The sequence below is a fragment of the Balaenoptera physalus genome, assembly GCF_965194825.1.
Source record: "Balaenoptera physalus genome assembly, chromosome: 6".
Taxonomy (NCBI): Eukaryota; Metazoa; Chordata; class Mammalia; order Artiodactyla; family Balaenopteridae; genus Balaenoptera; species Balaenoptera physalus.
In genome coordinates, this window is record NC_138885.1 from 92,392,962 (window position 1) to 92,412,672 (window position 19,711).

The 19,711-nt window shown below is 37.7% G+C and overlaps 1 protein-coding gene across 7 annotated transcripts in view; it reads right to left on the minus strand.

Moving 5' to 3' along the window:
* Window positions 1–151: 151 nt before the first annotated feature.
* Window positions 152–19,711, minus strand: part of ALS2 (alsin Rho guanine nucleotide exchange factor ALS2) — a 90,490-nt gene continuing 70,930 nt past the window's right edge. For 2 of the 7 annotated variants that reach the window (XM_082466933.1, XM_082466931.1), the window contains exons 24-34: window positions 17,947–18,080; window positions 16,878–17,045; window positions 13,244–13,361; window positions 12,153–12,310; window positions 10,386–10,508; window positions 9,323–9,499; window positions 8,573–8,618; window positions 8,297–8,358; window positions 7,570–7,719; window positions 7,233–7,329; window positions 152–4,366 (exon numbers count right to left, since the gene is read on the minus strand). In XM_082466933.1, coding sequence (XP_082323059.1) covers window positions 4,256–4,366; window positions 7,233–7,329; window positions 7,570–7,719; window positions 8,297–8,358; window positions 8,573–8,618; window positions 9,323–9,499; window positions 10,386–10,508; window positions 12,153–12,310; window positions 13,244–13,361; window positions 16,878–17,045; window positions 17,947–18,080 — 1,344 coding nt within the window. In that variant the 3' untranslated portion in view covers window positions 152–4,255. Of the gene's footprint in view, window positions 4,960–7,118; window positions 7,330–7,569; window positions 7,720–8,296; window positions 8,359–8,572; window positions 8,619–9,322; window positions 9,500–10,385; window positions 10,509–12,152; window positions 12,311–13,243; window positions 13,362–16,877; window positions 17,046–17,946; window positions 18,081–19,711 lie in introns of those variants that run through there. The other 5 variants (XM_082466937.1, XM_082466936.1, XM_082466934.1 and 2 more) reach the window with 4 other exon arrangements.

Consider the following 19,711-nt stretch of genomic DNA (forward strand, 5'->3'; position numbering starts at 1 on the left):
GCCACAACTAGAGAAAGCCCTCGCACAGAAACGAAGACCCAACACAGCCAAAAATAAATAAATAAATAAATAAAATAAAAATAAAGGAATTCCTTTAAAAAAAAATGCAAAATACTCCAAAAAAAAAAAAAAAGAAGAGACACCATAGAGCTTCTTCTCTTAAACTCTCTGCCACATGAGGACACAGCCAGAAGGAGGCTACCTTCAAGCCAGGAAGAGGGACCTCACCAGAACCCAACCAGGCTGGTACTGTGATCTCAGACTTCCAGCCTCCAGAACTGTGAGAAATAAATTTATGTTGTTTTTAAGCTGCCCAGTCCCTGGTATTGGCCCGAGCTAAGCCAAAATGTCATAGAAGGAAACCTCGGAAAATGGTTTTCCCTCCTTCCAGGTGGCAAAGAAAACTGTTGCAATTTATCGTCCTCATAGTACTTATGCTTATCCTTCACGATTCCCTTATGCATTCACCTGTTCAGTGTCTGGCTCCCGTGTGGGTCAGGTCTGGAGAGCGGACACTTTGCTTGTCTGTTCACTGCTGAATCCTCAGAAGTAAAAGACTGACACCTCCCCAGGGAGCCCAAGGACGGCTGGGACATCAGTCCTGAGACAGGAGCAGCTGGACTCGGGAGGCCTGTGCCTTCCTCTCCTCGTCAGCCTGGTTATATCGACTTCAACCTCCTTGCCCGTCAAACTTGGAAATCGGGGCTGACAGATCTTGGAGGCAATCAAATGCAACATTCATTTTACAGATACGGAATTTGACACTCAGTGGGGTATTCAGTAGATTTCACAAGTAGTAAAATCAAAAGTTTTCCTCTTTTGTTTCCATATTTAGTCCTGAAACATGCTAGTCCTTGGCAAAAGTCTGTGGTGTCCCTTCCTTGCCTGCCTTTTCATGACTGTCAGTTGAGACTTAGCTATTTCTGCTGTCTTGAGAGAGAGAGTTCTTGATTGAGACTGTAAATAATAGTCAACCATATGCAATTCCGAACTGATTAAGTAACACAGGAAGTATGGCCAGTTCTTATCATTAACTAAGAAGCTGCATTAGTGTTACTGATACCTAAGGAATTTCTCCTAAGCGTTACTTTAAAAATCAATATTTCTAGAAGACTGCTAAAAAGCAGTATATATGCACAGAGTGATTCCAATTTGTAAGCATTTTTTATGTTTATAAGTATATTATACTTAAAAGGTGACAGTGGTACGACAAAATGGTCAATAATCTCTGGTTTCCAAAAAAAATCAATATTTCTATAAACTTAAAAATATAGTGATTACTATTAAATGCCACACTCCTTACCCGTATTATGCTCATTTTTTCAAAACAATGCTTTCTACTAGACAAAGCCTGAAAAAGCACTTGAAAACTTGATGAGAAATGGCCTGTACAAAAATGGCTAGCTTCCTCTGGGTCAAAATGCTATTGATCAGGACTAAGACAAATGCTCAGTTTTACTCAGTCTCCATGGCAACTTATTATTCCATACTTAAGAAATGGTTTCTCACAGCAAAACCTGCTCTTTCGAAATCACAGAATTCTCCATATAATTTGAGGTACAATGAAACTAAAGCATTCAAATTTACCCATAATTTTATTTTTAGCTCTTAAAAATTGACAGAAGGGCAGACATTTATAGACCTTTCTGGTAACTCGGGATCATTTGGCAGCGTCTCTTACCTGCAAGACTGCAAACATGCAATGCTGCTCCTATCCAGAGAAAAGCTTCAGCAGAAAATACCAGGGGGCTATCTGGTGCCAAAGTCACCTCACTGTTCTAGATAAAATCTCTGCACATCCTCTTTGATTTAATCCACAGAAGCCTAATCCAGCCTAACCACTAAATTACTCTTAAACCTCCCGTCACAAATCTTCCTAAGGATTCCTTGCACTGAAAAGTCTAATTTATATCATTTCAAACCTTCACTTCAGTATTTTCTGATTGCCAGCACATAGTTAACACCAAAAAAGATATTTTTGTTGACTATTTCAGGATAAGACACTCCAAAATAGACAATAACATTTTTATTTTCATCTAATGAAAAACTGATAACCTGAGAGTAAGCCGATCTTATTAACCTTATTTTCTCACATTATGATGAGGAAACAAGGGAAGACTCTTCAGCCAGTAATAATGAGACTTATAAAAGATCTCCTTCTGGAAGGTCCCCTACCAAGTTACTATTATGAACCTAATAGCCCATTCTCTATCTCAGATGGGAGCCACTTCCTTTTTGAAAATTTTATATTGCAGGGAGGTGTCAGTGGGAAGAACATTTGGAAGTAGAACGAGAGAAAGGGTACAGCTGACAGCAAGGCAAAGGGTAAAGACCAAATGGCAACTGTTAAAGGTTTATCAGCCCTTTTATCCTAAATTAGACATATGGCATTCCTTTGTTCTCTGTTGTAGATGAAAACACAAGCTGGGAATGTGATACACTTGTGACTGTTTTGAGCACAGTGTATTTTATCAAAAGCACTTAATTTTATTAAAAATTTTCATTTTCAACTCGCTTTTTACTTTACGAACTTTTAATGCATAACCCAGCTATGAAATGACATCTCTGGCAGCTGTAGTAGGAAAGAGCACTGAAATTAGAGTAGGAAGTTCTGGAGTCCCAATTCTGACAGCGAGCCAATCACAGCCTCTCCTTGTCTGCAAAATCAGTGGAGTTAATACCTTCCCCCACAGGGCTGTGGGCATTCACCATGCATGTGTAAGACCTAGTAAGCTGCTGGCATGAGTGCTAGGTATTTTTATTTGCAGGCATTGGCCTGGTGACTTACAGGTTTTCCCCCCAAGGGAATTAAAATTTTATAGTTTTAATATGCTTTCTGAAAAGTATAAATACAGTATGAAGAGTCAAGTATTGGGACAGCTGCTTCAAGACTCCAATAAAAGGATGAATTATAACATGTTTCTCTCAGAATTGAGATAGCTTACTATCACTTGAGAACTTTTCAGTGGGTTTCACGTTTTTCTCTGTCAATTTCCACAATTACCCCTGTCTCTTCCTCTAAAGGGATCAAAGACATTCAGTAAATTTGCCTTTAGAAGCCAAATGTGGAACTTGTGTGTTTATTCCAAAATCAAAACAATTCCTAATGGAAATGTAAAGTGTTTAACATAAACTAATCTTTAAGAGTTGGTCCCTTTCCAATAATGGGCAGGCACATTCTAGTAAACGCTCCTTGAGAAGACATTACAACTGGTATATAATTAACTAATGCCTACCATTTCTAGCCAAAATTTTAAATCCTCCATTTTCCCTTCCTTGAATCTGTTTAGGAGGAAAAAAAAATTAACCTGTAACTATCAAAATATGTCTTTTATTCAAAGAAATAATAGTACCATTTCTTTTAAGACCCTTGACCTCAGTTTATTAGGGTCAGAAAGTTAATTTGTTCTTTGTCAGCAAAGGTGCTATACGTTTATGTTTATTTTAAAGAGAGAGATCTCTAAAACCTCAGTGGGATCTCTGAGGCCATACAAAGAGGCACAGATTACAATGCAGGCAACTCCCCTCCCCCAAAAAACTAAACTTGGACGTCTTTTAAATTTTTAGTTTGCCCTGTGTCATTTCTTTCGCAATCATAAACAACCTCATAAACATGAATGCTTTTTATTATGAAAATTGCTGTTACATTACAGCCAACATTCCAAAACAGTATTTTAATAAACACTTGTCTTGATTATAAAGTAAAGCAGAAACGATGATCCTTTTCCAAAATCGATTAACATCTGCAGATGTTAACACAAAGCAGGAGGAGGACATTCTGTGTGCTCACCCTGGTGTGTAGGAGATGAGATGGGGAAGAGCACCTACGTAATCCAAAACAGCTACTAGTGTTACTTGTACGGTGTAAACCAAACACTTACAATAGGACATTAAAAAAGAAAAAAGCAAAACACTAAAAGATTGAGGTGTCACAACACTTTTGAGATGGGAGGAGCCAAAGCGGGTTTCCTTTTCCTTCCCTTCTGTGAGTTCAGTGCAAGGTACAGGGAAGAACCACAACACTAGGTCAAGGATGGATGCAGTTCTTTGCTTCCGTATTTTCCAGTCTCTAGTTCTGCTCCAAAACACAGCCTGCATGCAAAAGCTCTTCAGGCTCTCATTCACAGGCCCCGGAATACAGCGTTTGCACACAGATGAATGAGGTTCTGCAGCAGCTCAGAGTCAGTGTCTGAATTCCAGTGTATTCACTCTGTAGCATTGTAAGGAATCCAAGAACAAAATTCCTATGTTCTTTCTAGTCGGGAGGCAGAAGACTCCTATTTGGATGTGCTCCAGGTCTGGGGTCAGGGTGTGGTAGAAGTAACTGCACAGAACCTCTCCCATCATGAATACCCTGGTGGGAAAGCTTAGAAAAAGTTAAAACTTCAGTTTAAAAGTTCCTCTTTCCCCTCCCTCAGCAAAGAAGCACGGTGCACACACGACTGCGAGGAATTTTGGAAGGCATAGTGTGGCTACTATAGTTTCAAGTACAATCTGCTCCTTGCAAAGGGGTCTGGGGTAACTGCAGGCAAACCAGAAACTCAAAAATATTCATCAACCTCTTTAATGTAAGAAGCTATACTGAGAATTTTTTGTTACAACTTCATGAGCTGGCATACTCTTTACTGTAGGAAGGGGTATCCTCTTTTTTCCAACAGCAGATGTATGACATTTGGGGAACTTAACACAGGCCAGGGACTGGTCTAATCTGATTTCTACCTCCTTTCCAATCCTCCCTTTAAACTATACAGTCTTTTATTCTGGGCTCAGAGCTCCGATCATTAGTAAGGCTCAGAAATAACAACCAAAATGATACAACGTTCTAATTTCAACACTGTTCTTTTTTGCCACTACAGGAAGACGCCAGATGGTGCTAAAACACTTTGAATAGATAATCCAGTTGTCAAGCTGTTATGCAGCCTAGTTAAGCTTCTCACGCTGGATCTGGTAGTAACATGCCTGAAAAAAAGTTCAAAACCATTTAAAATTTACTTTAAAAGAAATTACATAAATATAACAATGCACATGGGACTAAGAAAGGAAATCCTTGATTAATGCTGATAGCTCAACAACATCAGTTGCTTCCATCTTCCCCTGTTTTCTTGCAGTCCCCCTACCCTATCCCATGTCGATTTTGCCAAGTTATAATTAGTAGAAATAAAATTTTGTAAAATTCCCTCTGATTCTAAAACAGACAAAAAAATTTTAATAAGCTGTATAATATTCTTCATTAAGCAGAAATACCTTAATTTGTTAAGCCACTATTGACTGGACATGTAGAATATGCTGATGATCAGTATAAGGTACACAAACAACTACAATCAGAATCACCTAGCATGTCTGATAAACATACAGGTGAAGATTAAGCATCATTCCAGACCTAGTGAGTCAGAATTTCCAGGAATGCATCTTTAAGAAGCATCTCCAAGTGATTCTGAAAGTATCCAGGTTTGAGAGTTCCACTACAAAGAACACTTCATCCAAATAATACACAGTGTATTCCATTCTTTAATTTCTTGGGATAAATCACTAGGAGTAGGACTACTCAAACTCTAGAAACATTTTTGACGTTGTTGATATAAATGTTAATAACAATTGTTTTCTAAAAGGGTGATTTATTCTTTATCAGCAATGTGGGACTAATTCTGATTTCACTATAACCCCACCAGCCCTGGGTATAACTTTATAACATTTTTGCTAATTTAGCAGGGACAAAATGGCACTTTCTTTAAATCTGCAGTGAGGTTGAGCGTTTTCTTTAGGAATTTTTTTTAAAATTAATTAATTAATTTATTTATTTTTGGCTGTGTTGGGTCTCCGTTTTCTGTGCGAGGGCTTTCTCTAGTTGCGGCAAGCGGGGGCCACTCTTCATCGCGGTGCGCGGGCCTCACTGTCGCGACCTCTCTTGTTGCGGAGCACAGGCTCCAGACGTGCAGGCTCAGTAGTTGTGGCTCACGGGCCTAGTTGCTCCGCGGCATGTGGGACCTTCCCAGACCAGTGCTCGAGCCCGTGTCCCCTGCATTGGCAGGCAGATTCTCAACCACTGCGCCACCAGGGAAGCCCTGAGCGTTTTCTTTTATATAAATATATTAATTCATTTCTTCCTTGGTGATATGTTTAGAGATGATCTTCATATAACATAAATACTAATAATGTAAGTCATTGGTAGCCAATATTTTTCCCAGTTGTCCCCTCCCTTTTCAGTTTATTTATTATAAATGTTAATGATATTTAAGTTGAAACGTTTAAACAATTAGCCCAAGCCAGAAACCTGACATTAAATTCTGGTTTTTTCTCATTTTAATTTGCCTGTCTTTTCTTCTGTCTCCCTTTTTGTATATTTAAACCTTACTAAGGCATCTGTAATTCGCTACGTGAGTGATTCCACCCTGATGCCACCCTCCCTCCAAAACTGCTAATAAGCTCTTCCAATACTTTGACCATTTATTATATAATTCTCTTTTCCATTTTTGTTTGATGTTTCCATTTTCATATGTGAAATTTTTATTATAATACTGCCTATATGGGAGCTATCCCTTCCACTAAGGTATCTGTGTATTCCCATGACAGTAACATACTATCTTAATTATTGTAATTTCATAACACTTCATTAACTGACACAGTGGATCTGTTCTGCCTCTCTTTTTTTCAGAAGTGTTTTTGCCATTTTCTATTTGTTATTCTTCCAATAAACTTCACAATGATCGTATCAAATTCCAAGAAAAATCAAGGCAGGGGAACTGAAATGACTTCCAGCAATCCCTACAGAGCACCCAGATCAGAGAACCTCATTTGTAACCTACTGGTTACAATAAATGGGAAAGAAAGAAGATGCGATTCATATTCGTTACATACCTACTGCCTTCCGTGTTTTACCTTAATTCCATTAAATAGTTCTAATGTTGAATGTTTTTTTGGACACTAAGAATTCTTTCTGTTTCCTTTTTAAAGTTACATTTACATAGATGGTCTACATTTATAAGGATTTGTAACGATTTGAATGATCAATTTACAGGGAAGATTGGGTAATGAATAATTTGCTTTAGTATTTTGAGAATGATTCTACTTTAATATGTCATCATATTTTAAAATATTAACAGTATGTGCTCTAAAGGCACTTAATGTTTACATTAAGATTTTATATAAAAGAAAGGTTAATGACAGATTCATAATATGGTAAATGAAGGAGAGATTTTAACATAAAAAAATATTAAATAATAGCTGTCCTTTACCTTCAAAGTGGTGAACATTATACCCTGTTCCCCATGCTGAAGATATGGGTCCATCAGATCCTCGATGAGGTGTACTTCAGAGCCTAAATTCCTAATCCTGCCCAACAAGAAAAAGATATAGAGTTATTTCCATTTATATGTACATCCTACTTCTGAATCTATTTGAAAGGAAAAGAAAGAGCAGCTCAACAAAAAGGTAACACCGTTGTGAAAAGGGTTAACAGAAATGGATTGTTTTTCCAGTGGGGGAGCATGTTCCTGTCATCAGCTCAGAAAAGCAAGGGGCAGACTTGTTAAAATAACGTCACTGATATCAAAGTCAGAAGAGATTGGTCACCTGGCCCGTAGCACCACATATAAGAAAACAGGAAACAAATCATCCATGGACCACAAGAAGTCTTCCTGAAGTGATGCCAGGACGCTCTGAGAGATCTCTTCAAAAGTCTGCTGGATGACTTTAAGTTTGTCTGATGGGGTAAATGTTGTGCTGTTGTTAAAAAAAAAATTAAAAAATAAAAATAAATGACGAAAAGACATCCTCTGGTTTTCTTAATAGAGCCATTTGATACTAATTGTTTGATACAAATATACCCTCTTAGGGCTCACGTGCCTTAAGTTGGATACATCAGGCAAAAGGAGTCACTGGAAGGGATGATCTCTGTAATCCTATGGTCCTTTGAGGAAAGAAGCCTCCAACTATCAATGGTTCACATGAAAGAATTCACTAAGTCATAGATCATCTCCTTTTACCCATGTGGAATCTTATTTTCCTAATACATGCTCTTCTCTGAGTAAGAAGTTTGGTTAATTTCCATTTGGCTAAAGGTACGATTATGTAGATAAATTGCTGGGTAGGTTCTCCACCACTTTTGAAAATGCAAGGGCCTTGTAGAGCAAAAGTTAACCCAAATGTCTCAGTCTTTCTGATCTTCAGGCTGAGTTTGACACCATCTTGGGGGGTTGGGGGGTGGGGTTATAGCTTAGATAAAGATAAGATCTCATCAGTATCTTAATAGACTAACCGCTCCTTTGATTTCTGTAATTTTCAACAAATTAGAGATTACCTGATCTGCTGTAGACATTCTACAGCTGAGGCAAAACAAGCATCTTTTGTGGTTGGCAAAACCTGCAAAAAAAGAATTTATAAAGGTCAGAGAGGAAAGCTGTCTTATGCAGCAACAAGAAACATAAATGATACCAATGGCAGAATGCAGGTCTTCAGTGAATAACTCATGCTTGGGTATTATATTACCGAAGTAAAATAGAAACTGTTTTGCTATCTCGAATCCCCCCACACCAAATAAAAGCATATTTGCTGAGGAAACTAAAATCCACTATACCTTTTTACTCTCTCCAAGGATTGACAAGTTCACTGGCCAAAATTTCCTAAAACGAAATCCATACATTGTTAATACAAGTTGTTCCTTATGGTAAATTAGTCCCCATAAAAACAGTTAATGACTAGATTGACTTCCCTGTCCCCATTTAAAGTAACTATTCCACAGTTCCTTCATTTTTACTATTAAACCATTCCACTGAAAAAATTTACTTTCCAATTAAGGCTCATTCATTTTTTGCTGATAGCACAAATATATAATTATTGGGTGCTGGGGTGATCAGTTTTATCCTAACACTTCTAGAAAGTACAATCACTTAGTAGTTCCTTAGACTAACAAGAAACAATGCCCTACAACAAAAAAGGGCACTTCTAAACTTTTAAATGAGAAACTGTAGATGGGGAGGGACGGAAGAGAAGAGAAAAGGGAAAGAAGAACGCCAAAGACTGAATACGATTAACTTTCTGAAAATGTGAATATATGTATTTTGCTTTGAAGAACTGCAAAATATCAGGCAGGATAACTCAAATTATTTACTTATACTCAGAAGAATAATCATATTTCAAACTCAGTCTAAAAACTCTCAGAAATAAAGATTTTAAACCATCACTATTTTGCTGAAGACAGATATGCGATAGGTAAATAAACTGCAAATCATATATACAATTAGATATCAAAGTACCAAATTCCCGATAATGCTGTTTGCACGTTGAGTTAAAACAATTAGGTTCCATTCACAATTACTGTACTGACCTCTGCACCCCGAGGAAGCCCAAAAGAGCAACGTCTGGCTGCTTATTTAGTCGGAGAACACATTCCCAGTAAACATCCTCCTCCCGATCATTATCCAGGGCATAAAGCATGAACAGCGGAGGGTAGAGCCGAGGTAGGAGCACAGGAAGCAGTAACCCAGAACCTGTTACCACGTAACTACAAAATATTGGAGGGAGAGGGAGGAGCGTTAACCTTAAAATTGAAAACAGAATCAAACATGGAGATTTGTTTTCTAGAACTTGAAAGTAAAGATGGGAATTTTTGAGTAAGGAAGCAGTTATATTCCTTCTTTTATGTAAGGAGTTAACATGAGAAGTCTACCTATGGCCCCAGAGTTTTGTCTTGGGCCAACTGTGAATTCTTATCATAAACTCAAAATCTAACTGAAAGCCCACTCTGTTTCCATTTTAAGGCTGATTTCTCTGTTGTCCTAGCACAGAATGATTTACTTTGCTCAGCGGCCTTTGTGCCCAGTCATTTGTAGTTACAGTTTCATGGGGTTTGGCTAACAGAACTTGAGACCTAAAAGGAACCTCAGAGATCACAAAGTCCAGCCATATCATTTTATTTATTTTTTTAAAATTTTTTATATTTTAAATAAATTTATTTATTTATTTTTGGCCGCGTTGGGTCTTCACTGCTGCGCACGGGCTTTCTCTAGTTGCAGCGAGCGGGGGCTACTCTTTGCTGCGGTGCGTGGGCTTCTCATTGCAGTGGCTTCCCTTGTTGTGGAGCACAGGCTCTAGGTGCGCGGGCTTCAGTAGTTGTGGCTCGCGGGCTCTAGAGCGCAGGCTCAGTAGTTGTGGTGCACGGACTTAGTTGCTTTGCGGCATGTGGGATCTTCCCGGACCAGGGCTCGAACCTGTGTCCCTTGCATTGGCAGGTGGATTCTTAACCACTGTGCCACCAGGGAAGCCCCCAACCATATCATTTTAAAAAGAAGGAAACAGATCCAGAGAAAACTTTTCCTGGGATTCTTTGCATAAGATCACTTGGTGCCCCCCCACCCCTTTCTTCACCATCTCCACCCAGCTCCACTTACCCTGGCTCTGGTGATTCAGATCTGGAATCTGATTTCCCAGTGCAAAAGGATTTTCTTTCAGTTGGCAGAGGAGCAGAGAGAGGAATTGTGGTGCCCTCTTCAGGAAGCTCAGGAAATAAGAACCTAAGGAAGAATAAAGAATATCATTACACAATTACAACTCTAGAGTGGATAAAAAGAGTAAAAACACATTTCCATTATTTAATCTTTTAAGGACCAATAAAACCAAACTTTCTATCAACTAAATAAGTCAGTTTCCTTACAGTCTTAACTGATGCTTCTTACAGGATAAAATTAAGAATCTAGCTAATGAATAACACCACTAAAAAATCTATTTGTTCTGGTTTTTTCTGTCTAGTTACTAAAGAATGAACAATTCTGATCTATATTATATATGTTTTTCTTACTGGCAAATCTCATCTGAGGTCAATGTGTATTGACTCTTCAAGCAGAGATCACTGTTTTCAGAATATAAACAATTAAATGTCCAACATTAAGAAAAAATGAAAACTCAATTCATGCAAAAATTTAAAATTTTTTTTAAAAAGCCAAGCTGTTGAAAAACTTTTCCAAATGATTGAGCTGCTAAATTGTTGAGGATTTTTCCCTAGGTGTTGAATTCTCCCTGGATTTTATTTCCCACCTCTTGTATGCAAATGGTGGATTCTAACCATGAACAAGTTTATTGTCCTCTTTATTTTTACAGACTTAAACCTTAACTCTTTACAGGCAGTTTGCAATCTTCTGTATTTTTGTAGACTTTTACCATGCCCCTGCCCCGATTTTATGGTAGAGAAAACTACAAAGTTCAGGAAACTTATCTTCATTTCACCCATCTAGCTAATGTCAGAGCTGAAACAATCCTAGCCCAGCGATCTCTTTAGTAGATAACACTGCCCCCTCCAAACTGAAACATTTCCAAATGCATTTATCAGTTTTGAGGCTAAATAATATAAGGAGGTTTTTCTGGGACAAATTCATAAACTTTTGTATAACTATCTCAATACAGTATTTACTTGTTGGCTTAAACCCAGTAAAATATCTTGAATTTCATAAGTTCCAAACTTGCTTGCTGCCTGAAACTCTCCTTCGAAAAGATGCTTGCTTGCTTTCTCACCTTCTTCAAAGTCTCTGCTCAGATATTACCTTATTAGTCATGTCTCCTTGACCTTCCGTTTAAAATAGCAGCATCTCACCTCCAGCTCCATTCTCTTCCCCTCCATCACATGAATCATCATCTCACATATTACATATTCTGTTTACCCTGTCGCCAGTAGAATGGAAGCCCCATGAGAGTACAGATTTTCTCTCTCTCTCTTTTTTTTGGGGGGTTGGTTTACTGATAAATTCTTCCAAGGGCCAGAATGGTGGCTAACACATAGATGCACTGAAACATTTGTTGAATAAAGTGAACAAACAGGCTGTTGTCAAGGGATAGGACATAAATACTCAGGGCTAAAACTTCATACTAGACTTTATCTTCTCTGTGGTTAGGCTTTAGAGACATGATTTTGCCTAGAGATTAAATCCAAATAAGACTACTATATTTCATACCAACATTGGTATTAAAAAATTTTATTTTAGCCTTCTATTATACCCAATGAGTAAGAAAGACATAAAGGAAGTAAGTTACAATGGCTAACGTCCATCTTTTTTTATAGTTATAGCATAAACACAAAGTAAAAACATGCTTTCATTATTTAATCTATTGAAGGATCTGTGGCATAAAACCATTTTCTTGATGACTTCAGTGAAAAGATCTCTCACCTCACCAGCTGGAAAATTCGCTTCAGGTAGGACGTAATCTCCTTCACAGCCTCCTGCAGCAGCCGGCGGTTGGCTCCCACACCCACATATGTCATTCTATACACTGCAACCAGTGTCTCCACGAGCCTGCCCAGTGGGTGCAGAGGAGTGTCGCAGGCCTGAGCAGCAAGAGAACCAAAGCAGCCAGTCAGTGTGCATTAACAGCAGAAACAATTGATCGATCAAAAAAAGAAACACTTTCATAAATGATGAGCAGTTTTCAAACTGTCAAGAGTCTACTTTTGGACGAGGAAAATTTAAATACTTCAACTTTTCTGAAAGTGTTGAGTCTACCCAAATTATATGGAGTCCCTATTCTTAAAGAATCCTTTTAACATTTTGGGAAGATAGCTTTGGATATACTGATAAAGAATATTAAAAGAAAGGTTCTAAGGGAATTCCCTGGAGGTCCACTGGTTAGGACTCCACGCTTCCACTGCAGGGGGCACGGGTTCGATCCCTGGTCGGGGAACTAGGATCCCAAATGCTACATGGCACAGCCGAAGGGAAAAAAAAAAAAGAAAGGTTCTAACATACCTTAAACGTCATGAAAAATATATGAAATGTTACTTTCCAGAAAACTGAATAATGACAGTTGATTATGCTCTGAAACAATCACTGTTCAGTTCCCTTGATTTCTCCTAATACTCCTTCCTGCACCCCCATGTCAATACATGTCATTCTTTAAATTGTGGGCTGATCTCACAGGGTTTGAGAAGGAAGCAAAGACAGCATAACCATGGGGTGAGGGCAGCATGCTTTATTTATACAATCTCTAGTTTGCTAACGTTACAAACAAAAAGCCATCATAAACACTGACCCTAGATGTCCAGAACCCCCTTGAACACTTTACAAAACTTATAAAGTTCTATCACAATAGGTCAATCTTTAGGGAGAAATGTGCTTTTAGTAGTCAGAGAACTAACGAAAGACATACCTCAAAAGCAAAAACAGGATATGAGTAACAATAAACTGTGAGTACATTTGAATGATATATCATGTCAGTTGTATCATTAATTCACAAGACTGGCATGGTTTTGACTCTTGTTTACCTTTATTAAATATTTCTTGATGTCATCATATTTCTCCACAGAGAAGGCACCAACATGCTGAGGAATGAATTCCAAACTCTCTAGTGTCTGAGTCTGTGAACGACTTAATATCTCTGGACTATAAAAAGAGAAAAGAAAGCCTATCATGTATTTCAAGAAAGCAAGATAATTGTAAGTGCACGTGAAGCACAGTCACCAACTAAGGATGAAACGGAGCATCCAGCAGTGTTCAGCCCAAATGTGTGCATAATTGGTAACTGACCTGCTGTTAGGTTTATGTAACAGTCATTCAAAGTAGCATTTAATGTTACTCCACACCAACCACAATAAATTAATGAAGATGTTGCACCAAGAGAAACCATGGTGTTGGAAAATACTACAACGTTAGCTTGAAGAGAAAACTGGCGATAGACTTGTTAGTGATAATAAAAATGGAATAAAGGGGAGAGGGAGAGCTAAGGATTAAGGAAAATAAATCAAATGGCAAAGGCTGAAATGGAAATGAGCTCAAGAAGTAAGGAGATAATGTGGATGCCACAACAGTGGTGCGGTAAGCACGCAATGGGTAAAAGGGAAGCTCTGGATGAAGAGGCTAAGATAAAACACATACTAGTCATCAACTGAAATTTTTGGTAATGGCACTCTATTAGATTACAATCAATGAGAAATTAGAAACAGTGCACAATTATCATTATGATACTGGTTTAGATAAACAAATAAGACCTTTGTGGCAGCAATGTGGTTTTATACAAAAGTTCTTTCATTCTTACTTATTGGAAACACCCAACAAGAGTTAACCAAGGTTAACTGTAGGGCTCAAGTCTCAATGTCTATGCACATGGGCTCTATCAGAGAAGGATGACCAACTGCATCCCACACAAGGGCAGGTCCACAGCTTTAATCAATCCTGAGAGTTTCCATTTTCTCTACTGATAGAAAGAGTAGGAGGTAAAAATTATAAACTTCATGAATGAAACACTATAATCAATTCCCACTTATCCCAAACACAGGAAAAAACAAAACAAAACCTTCTTCCTATACTGTAGGGATTAGCAAGTTCTTTAGATATGAATGCTAGTCAATGCCTGCAGAAGTGACGGGCCAAGTTAAATAAGGAAATACGAAGAATGGCAGATGGAGAAAAACAAAAGCAGGAAAAAGGAAAAGGAGAAAAGGGAAGAAAATAAGAAAAAAGTAGAAAAAGAGAAATGAAAAGTACATCTGTAATTTTTCTTTCAGCACTTCAAAATTGTTGTGCGACTTCCTTTTGACCACCAAGGTTTCTGACAACAAATATGCAGCCATTTGAATTGCTGTTTTCATATACGTAATGCAAAATTTTTCTCTATCTGCTTTCAAGATTTTTTCCTTCCAATTTGAATGTAACGTGTCTGTACATGGATATTTGGTTTTTTCTAGGATGCCGTTTGTTCAGCTTCTTGAATGTGTAGGTTTATGTCTTTCACCAAACTTGGGAACCTTTCAACCACTATTTATTCAAATATTTTTTCAGCCCCACAATTTTTCTCCTTTCCTTCTGGGATTCCAAGGACACAAATATTAGACTCTCAGGTCCTTAGAGCTCTATTCACTTTTTTTTCATGTTCTGTTGTTCATTTTAAATAATTTCTACCAATCTATTTTCACATTTACTGACTCTTCTGCTGTAATCTCTAATCTGCTACTGACCCCACCCAGTGATTTTTAAAATTTTGGTTACTGTATTTTTCAATTCAAAAATTTTGATTTGGTTCATCTTTATATCTTCTATTTCTTTGCTGATACTTTCAATTTTAATATTTGTTTCAAGGATGTTTGCAATTGCTCATTTGAGCATTTTTATAATAGCTGCTTTAAAATTCTTGTCAGATAATTCCAAAATCTATGGTAGGGGGTTGTTGATGTCTATTGATTGTCTTTCCCCAAATGAGTTGAGGTTTTCATGGTTCTTTGATTGCCATGTAATTTTGGTTTATTTCCTGGACATTTTGAGTATTATGTTACGAGATTTGGGGTCTTGTTTACATCCTAATGGAGAATGTTGCCATCCATAACATAGTAAACATAGTAGAACTGAAACTGTTATCTTTACAAGGACCTGCTTATAAAGTTGGCCCTTGGCTGGTACCTGGGAACTAAGCTTTCTAAAAGTTCCCTATACTAATATGAAATATTTCCTAACTGATAAGGATATTTTGCTGTCCATAGACTGTACTAACAAAGTGATTTGTGGTGAACATCTGCTTCCTTCTGGGACTATGGAATTTTGGTAGTTGCTAAGCACAGGATGCCTATGTGACTAGTCCCCAGTAAAAATCTGGGGCACTGCATCTCTGATGGGCTTCCCTGAGCAGAAACATTGTATATGTGTGGCTGCATTTTACTGCTCTGGGAGAGAGTGTGCTCTGTGTGACCCCTCACAGAAAGGACAGAGCATGGGAAGCTTGCACATGGGTTCCTCCAGACTCTGCCTGTGTCTTCTTCCCTTATGATTGGGCTGTGGAGCCTTACTGTGGTGCTGTAATAACTCTTAGCTGTGAGTATGACTATATGTTGAGTCTTATGAGTCTGTCTAGTGAATCACTGAACGTGTAGGTGATCTTGGGAATCTCTGAAACAGCTGATACTTTTGTTTCAGCCATCTGTGGGCTGTGGTTCCAATGTTAGTTCACTTCTCAAGGGCTTTGCAGTCCTATCTGGGTCTGTTCTGTGAGTACCACTGAGGTGTTAGTCTGGGACCTAGGTGGAAGTCAACTTAGCAGCTGAGTTCTCAAAGTGTTTGGCTGATTCGGATCAAATCCACACATGCAGGTCTGGGGTGAATCCAGGAGTTCATAAACAAATTTACAGGGTTGCTTTCCAGAGCTCCTCTCTTTCCATGACCTCCCCAGCATTTTCTGATTCCCCTTGTAGGTCCTCCAGCCAGAAACTGCCCACTTCCATGAAGTGGTAGGAGGATAGAGAGAGAGGCCAAAGAGCAATGACGTTTGGCCAGGACTCTTGGACCTGATGATCCATCAAGGGAGAAGAAGGGTCTACTCCTGCAAGAGTGCTGGCTCCTGCACACATCCCGTTTCATGGCTGCTCCAGCCGCAGCCATCACTGCCCCTGCCACAGAAGTGCCTGCAGACTGAGGCATGAGAAAGTGGAGAAAGAGGAGAGAGAGAAAACCCAGTGTACCTCCTCTACTCTTTCTGAGCTTTAGGAAGTCTCTTTTCTGCATCTTGAGCCAGAAACAGAGAGGTTTTTCTGGATCTCTGTCTGTCTGCACCACAGTGCTTGTTTCTAGTTTCAGGTTATACTGGGTTTAGGATGAGGAATATTGAAGTTAAGAAACCCAGTAAACTCACCACTGGTTGGGTGGTACTCTAAATTCAGCTGCTCTTCCCCAAAACACCTGCTGATATTTACTTTTCAGAGTTTCAAATAAATGTCCATGCATTCTGCCTAGGTTTTATAGTTGAGTTCAGTAGCAAATACAGGGAGGTGTGTTTTATCCATCCTTACCCAGAAGTACATAATTGACTTTTAAGTTATATTTAAAAACTAAATGTGGGAAGCCTTGACAACTTACTGGTTTTAAGTTTCGTCTTCCTACCAGGCTCTGCCCTATGCTGGGCAGGCATTCACGCACCTGTCTCTGTGTTGGCGCCGACTGGTAGTCAAGGCCACAGCAATATTGTCCCACGCTTTCCAAACTTCCCCTTGGCCTGGGTTCTCACAGCCGAGCTGATGCCAACATTCATCAAACACTGCTTTCCACTTCTCATCAGCCGGCACTGCCAGGTTTCCAAGCTTCCTGCTAATAAGGTCACGTCAGCCTCTCATTAATCACTTATTTCGTGCAAAAACCCTGAAGAACAGAAACTTTCTAATATACAACTGCAAATACTTCTGTGACAAAAACTGCCTAAACTGATGGTGGTTCCACTGTTTAAAAACTGAATAAAAATTTAAATGGATGGTTTTTAGCTACTTAGTGTTTATTAGTTACTAAAGTATATGAATTAAGTAGGAAGCACATCAGAACTGACTCCTTTGCTTTCTACATTTCCACAGAATTGATGTTGCAAAATTGATCCCTGATAAAATGAGGACTTTCTGTGCCTTGCACATCTCATACTGAGAACTGTGAAATGCATTACATACTGGGTTCTAAAAATACTAAAAATAAACATGGTACAGAAAGTATATGAAGCTCCCATGAAAACAAAGAATCTGAGATGCTACCAAAATACAAAAACAAAGCTAAAGCTGGAAACAATAAAGGGAAATAAACATATGCCAAAAACTTGGAGGAAAAACATCATACACTTAAAAGACTTTGACTTTTCCCAATATATGCAGCGTATTAGTGTATATATAGGATTGACCTTTACTTTTCAAAATCAAGTTGTGCAGGGCTTCCATTTAAAATCTCTCTTTCAATCAACTTGGATACCTGCACCATTAACAGTAAGATTATTCCCACACACAGAACTTTCATCATTTTAAACATTTAAGCTCTATAGCTATAAACTAAGCCAAGAATACAGATTTAGCTATCTATAGCAGTTTCAGTTTACAATTCAAGGTTATACATTGTTTAAAGAAAAAAAGAATTAAAAAACTTGTCCTGCATTTGAAATATTAACCAGCTTTGATAAAAGCAAGACAACTCAAAACATTCAATAATTAATCCATAATTAACACTAGTTACTCACAAAACTTTAGGTCTGTCTTTATCACTCTCATACAGACTAGGCTTAAAGTACGTTCCAGTGATTTTTATCCCAGATCCCCATTCTCCACTAAAATAACCTTCAATGTAGTCTCCATTTGGCAAAGTCAATGTTCCCTAGGTAAAGTCAGAAAAAACGTGGAATTAGAGGAAATATTTTCAATCTTAAAAATCAAGAAAAAAAAGCACTAAATGGTTAACATTTTCATTTTTAACTAGTCCCTAATTCTTTTTAAAAAGGTGTATGTACATGCGTGTGCAAAAAGTATATGAAAACAATCCATGGATTAAAGAAAAATCACAGGAAAAATTGGTAAAATATTTTTACCTGAATGAAATGAATACACAACTTATCTAAATTGATGTGATGCTACTAAAGCAGTACTTAGAGGCAAATTTAAAGCTGTAAACATTTATATTATAAAGTAAGGAAGATCTCAAATCACTAATCTAAAACTCCACCTCACAAAGTTAGAAAAAGCAAACTAAACCCAAAGCAAGGAGATAATAAAAATTAGAGCAAAAATCAATGAGATAGAAAACAGACAAAAATGAATGAAGCCAAAAGTTGCTTCTTTGAAAAGATATACAAACTTGACAAACACTTAATAAGACTGATCAAGAAAAAAAGACACTTAACTAGATCAAGAAAAAAAAAGAGAAGACATAAAATTACAAAATCAAGAAATGGGACATTACACCAACCTTACAAAAATTAAAAAGGTTAGAAGGGAATACTAAGAGAACAACTTTATGCCAATAAATTAGGTAACTTAGATGAAATAGAAAAATTCCTTAAGAGGAACAAATTACCAAAAGTGCCTCAAGAAGAAATGAAAAGTCTGAATAGACTAATTAGAAGTAAGGAAATTAAATTAGAAATTAAAAATCTTCTCACAAAGTAATGCTCACGCCAAGATGATTTCACTGGTGAATTCTCTAAAACATTCGAAGAAGCAATAATAACACTAAGGCTTTACAAATTCTTTCCGAAAAAGGAGAAGGAGGGAACCCTTCCCAATTCATTCTATGAGACCAGTATTACCTCAGTACCAAAGACAAACATCATGAAAAAAGAAAACTATAAACATAAATATAATAAATACCTAATAAATATAAATGTAAAAATCTTCACCAAAATATTAGCATTAATTCTAGCAATATATAAAAAGGATTATATGCCATGACTAGGTATGATTTATCCCAGGAAAACAAGGTTACTTTAACATCAGAAAAGCAGCCAATATAATATGCTGTATTAATAGCATAAAGAACAAAAACCACATAATCATCTCAGTAGACACAGAAAAAGCCCTTTGACATAATCTAAAACCTGTTCATAATAAAAACTCTCAACAAACTAGGAATAGAAAGGAACTATCTCAATCTGATGAATCTACGAAAAACCTTTAGCTACATTATACTTGATGGTGGAAGATTTAATGCTTTTCCCCTAAAACAGGGAAAAAGGCAAGGATGTCCACTCTTACCACTTCTATTCAACATCTACTGGAGAGTCTAGCCAGTGCAGTCAGACAAGAAAAAAAAATCCTTCCAGATGGCAAAAGAAGAAGTAAAACTGTCTTTATTTGCAGACAACATGATCCTGTATGCAAGAAATCCATTAAAAAAAATCCTACTAGAATTAATACATGAATTCAGCAAGGTTTCAGGATATAAGAACAAAATACAGGGCTTCCCTGGTGGCGCAGTGGTTGAGAGTCCGCCTGCCAATGCAGGGGACACGG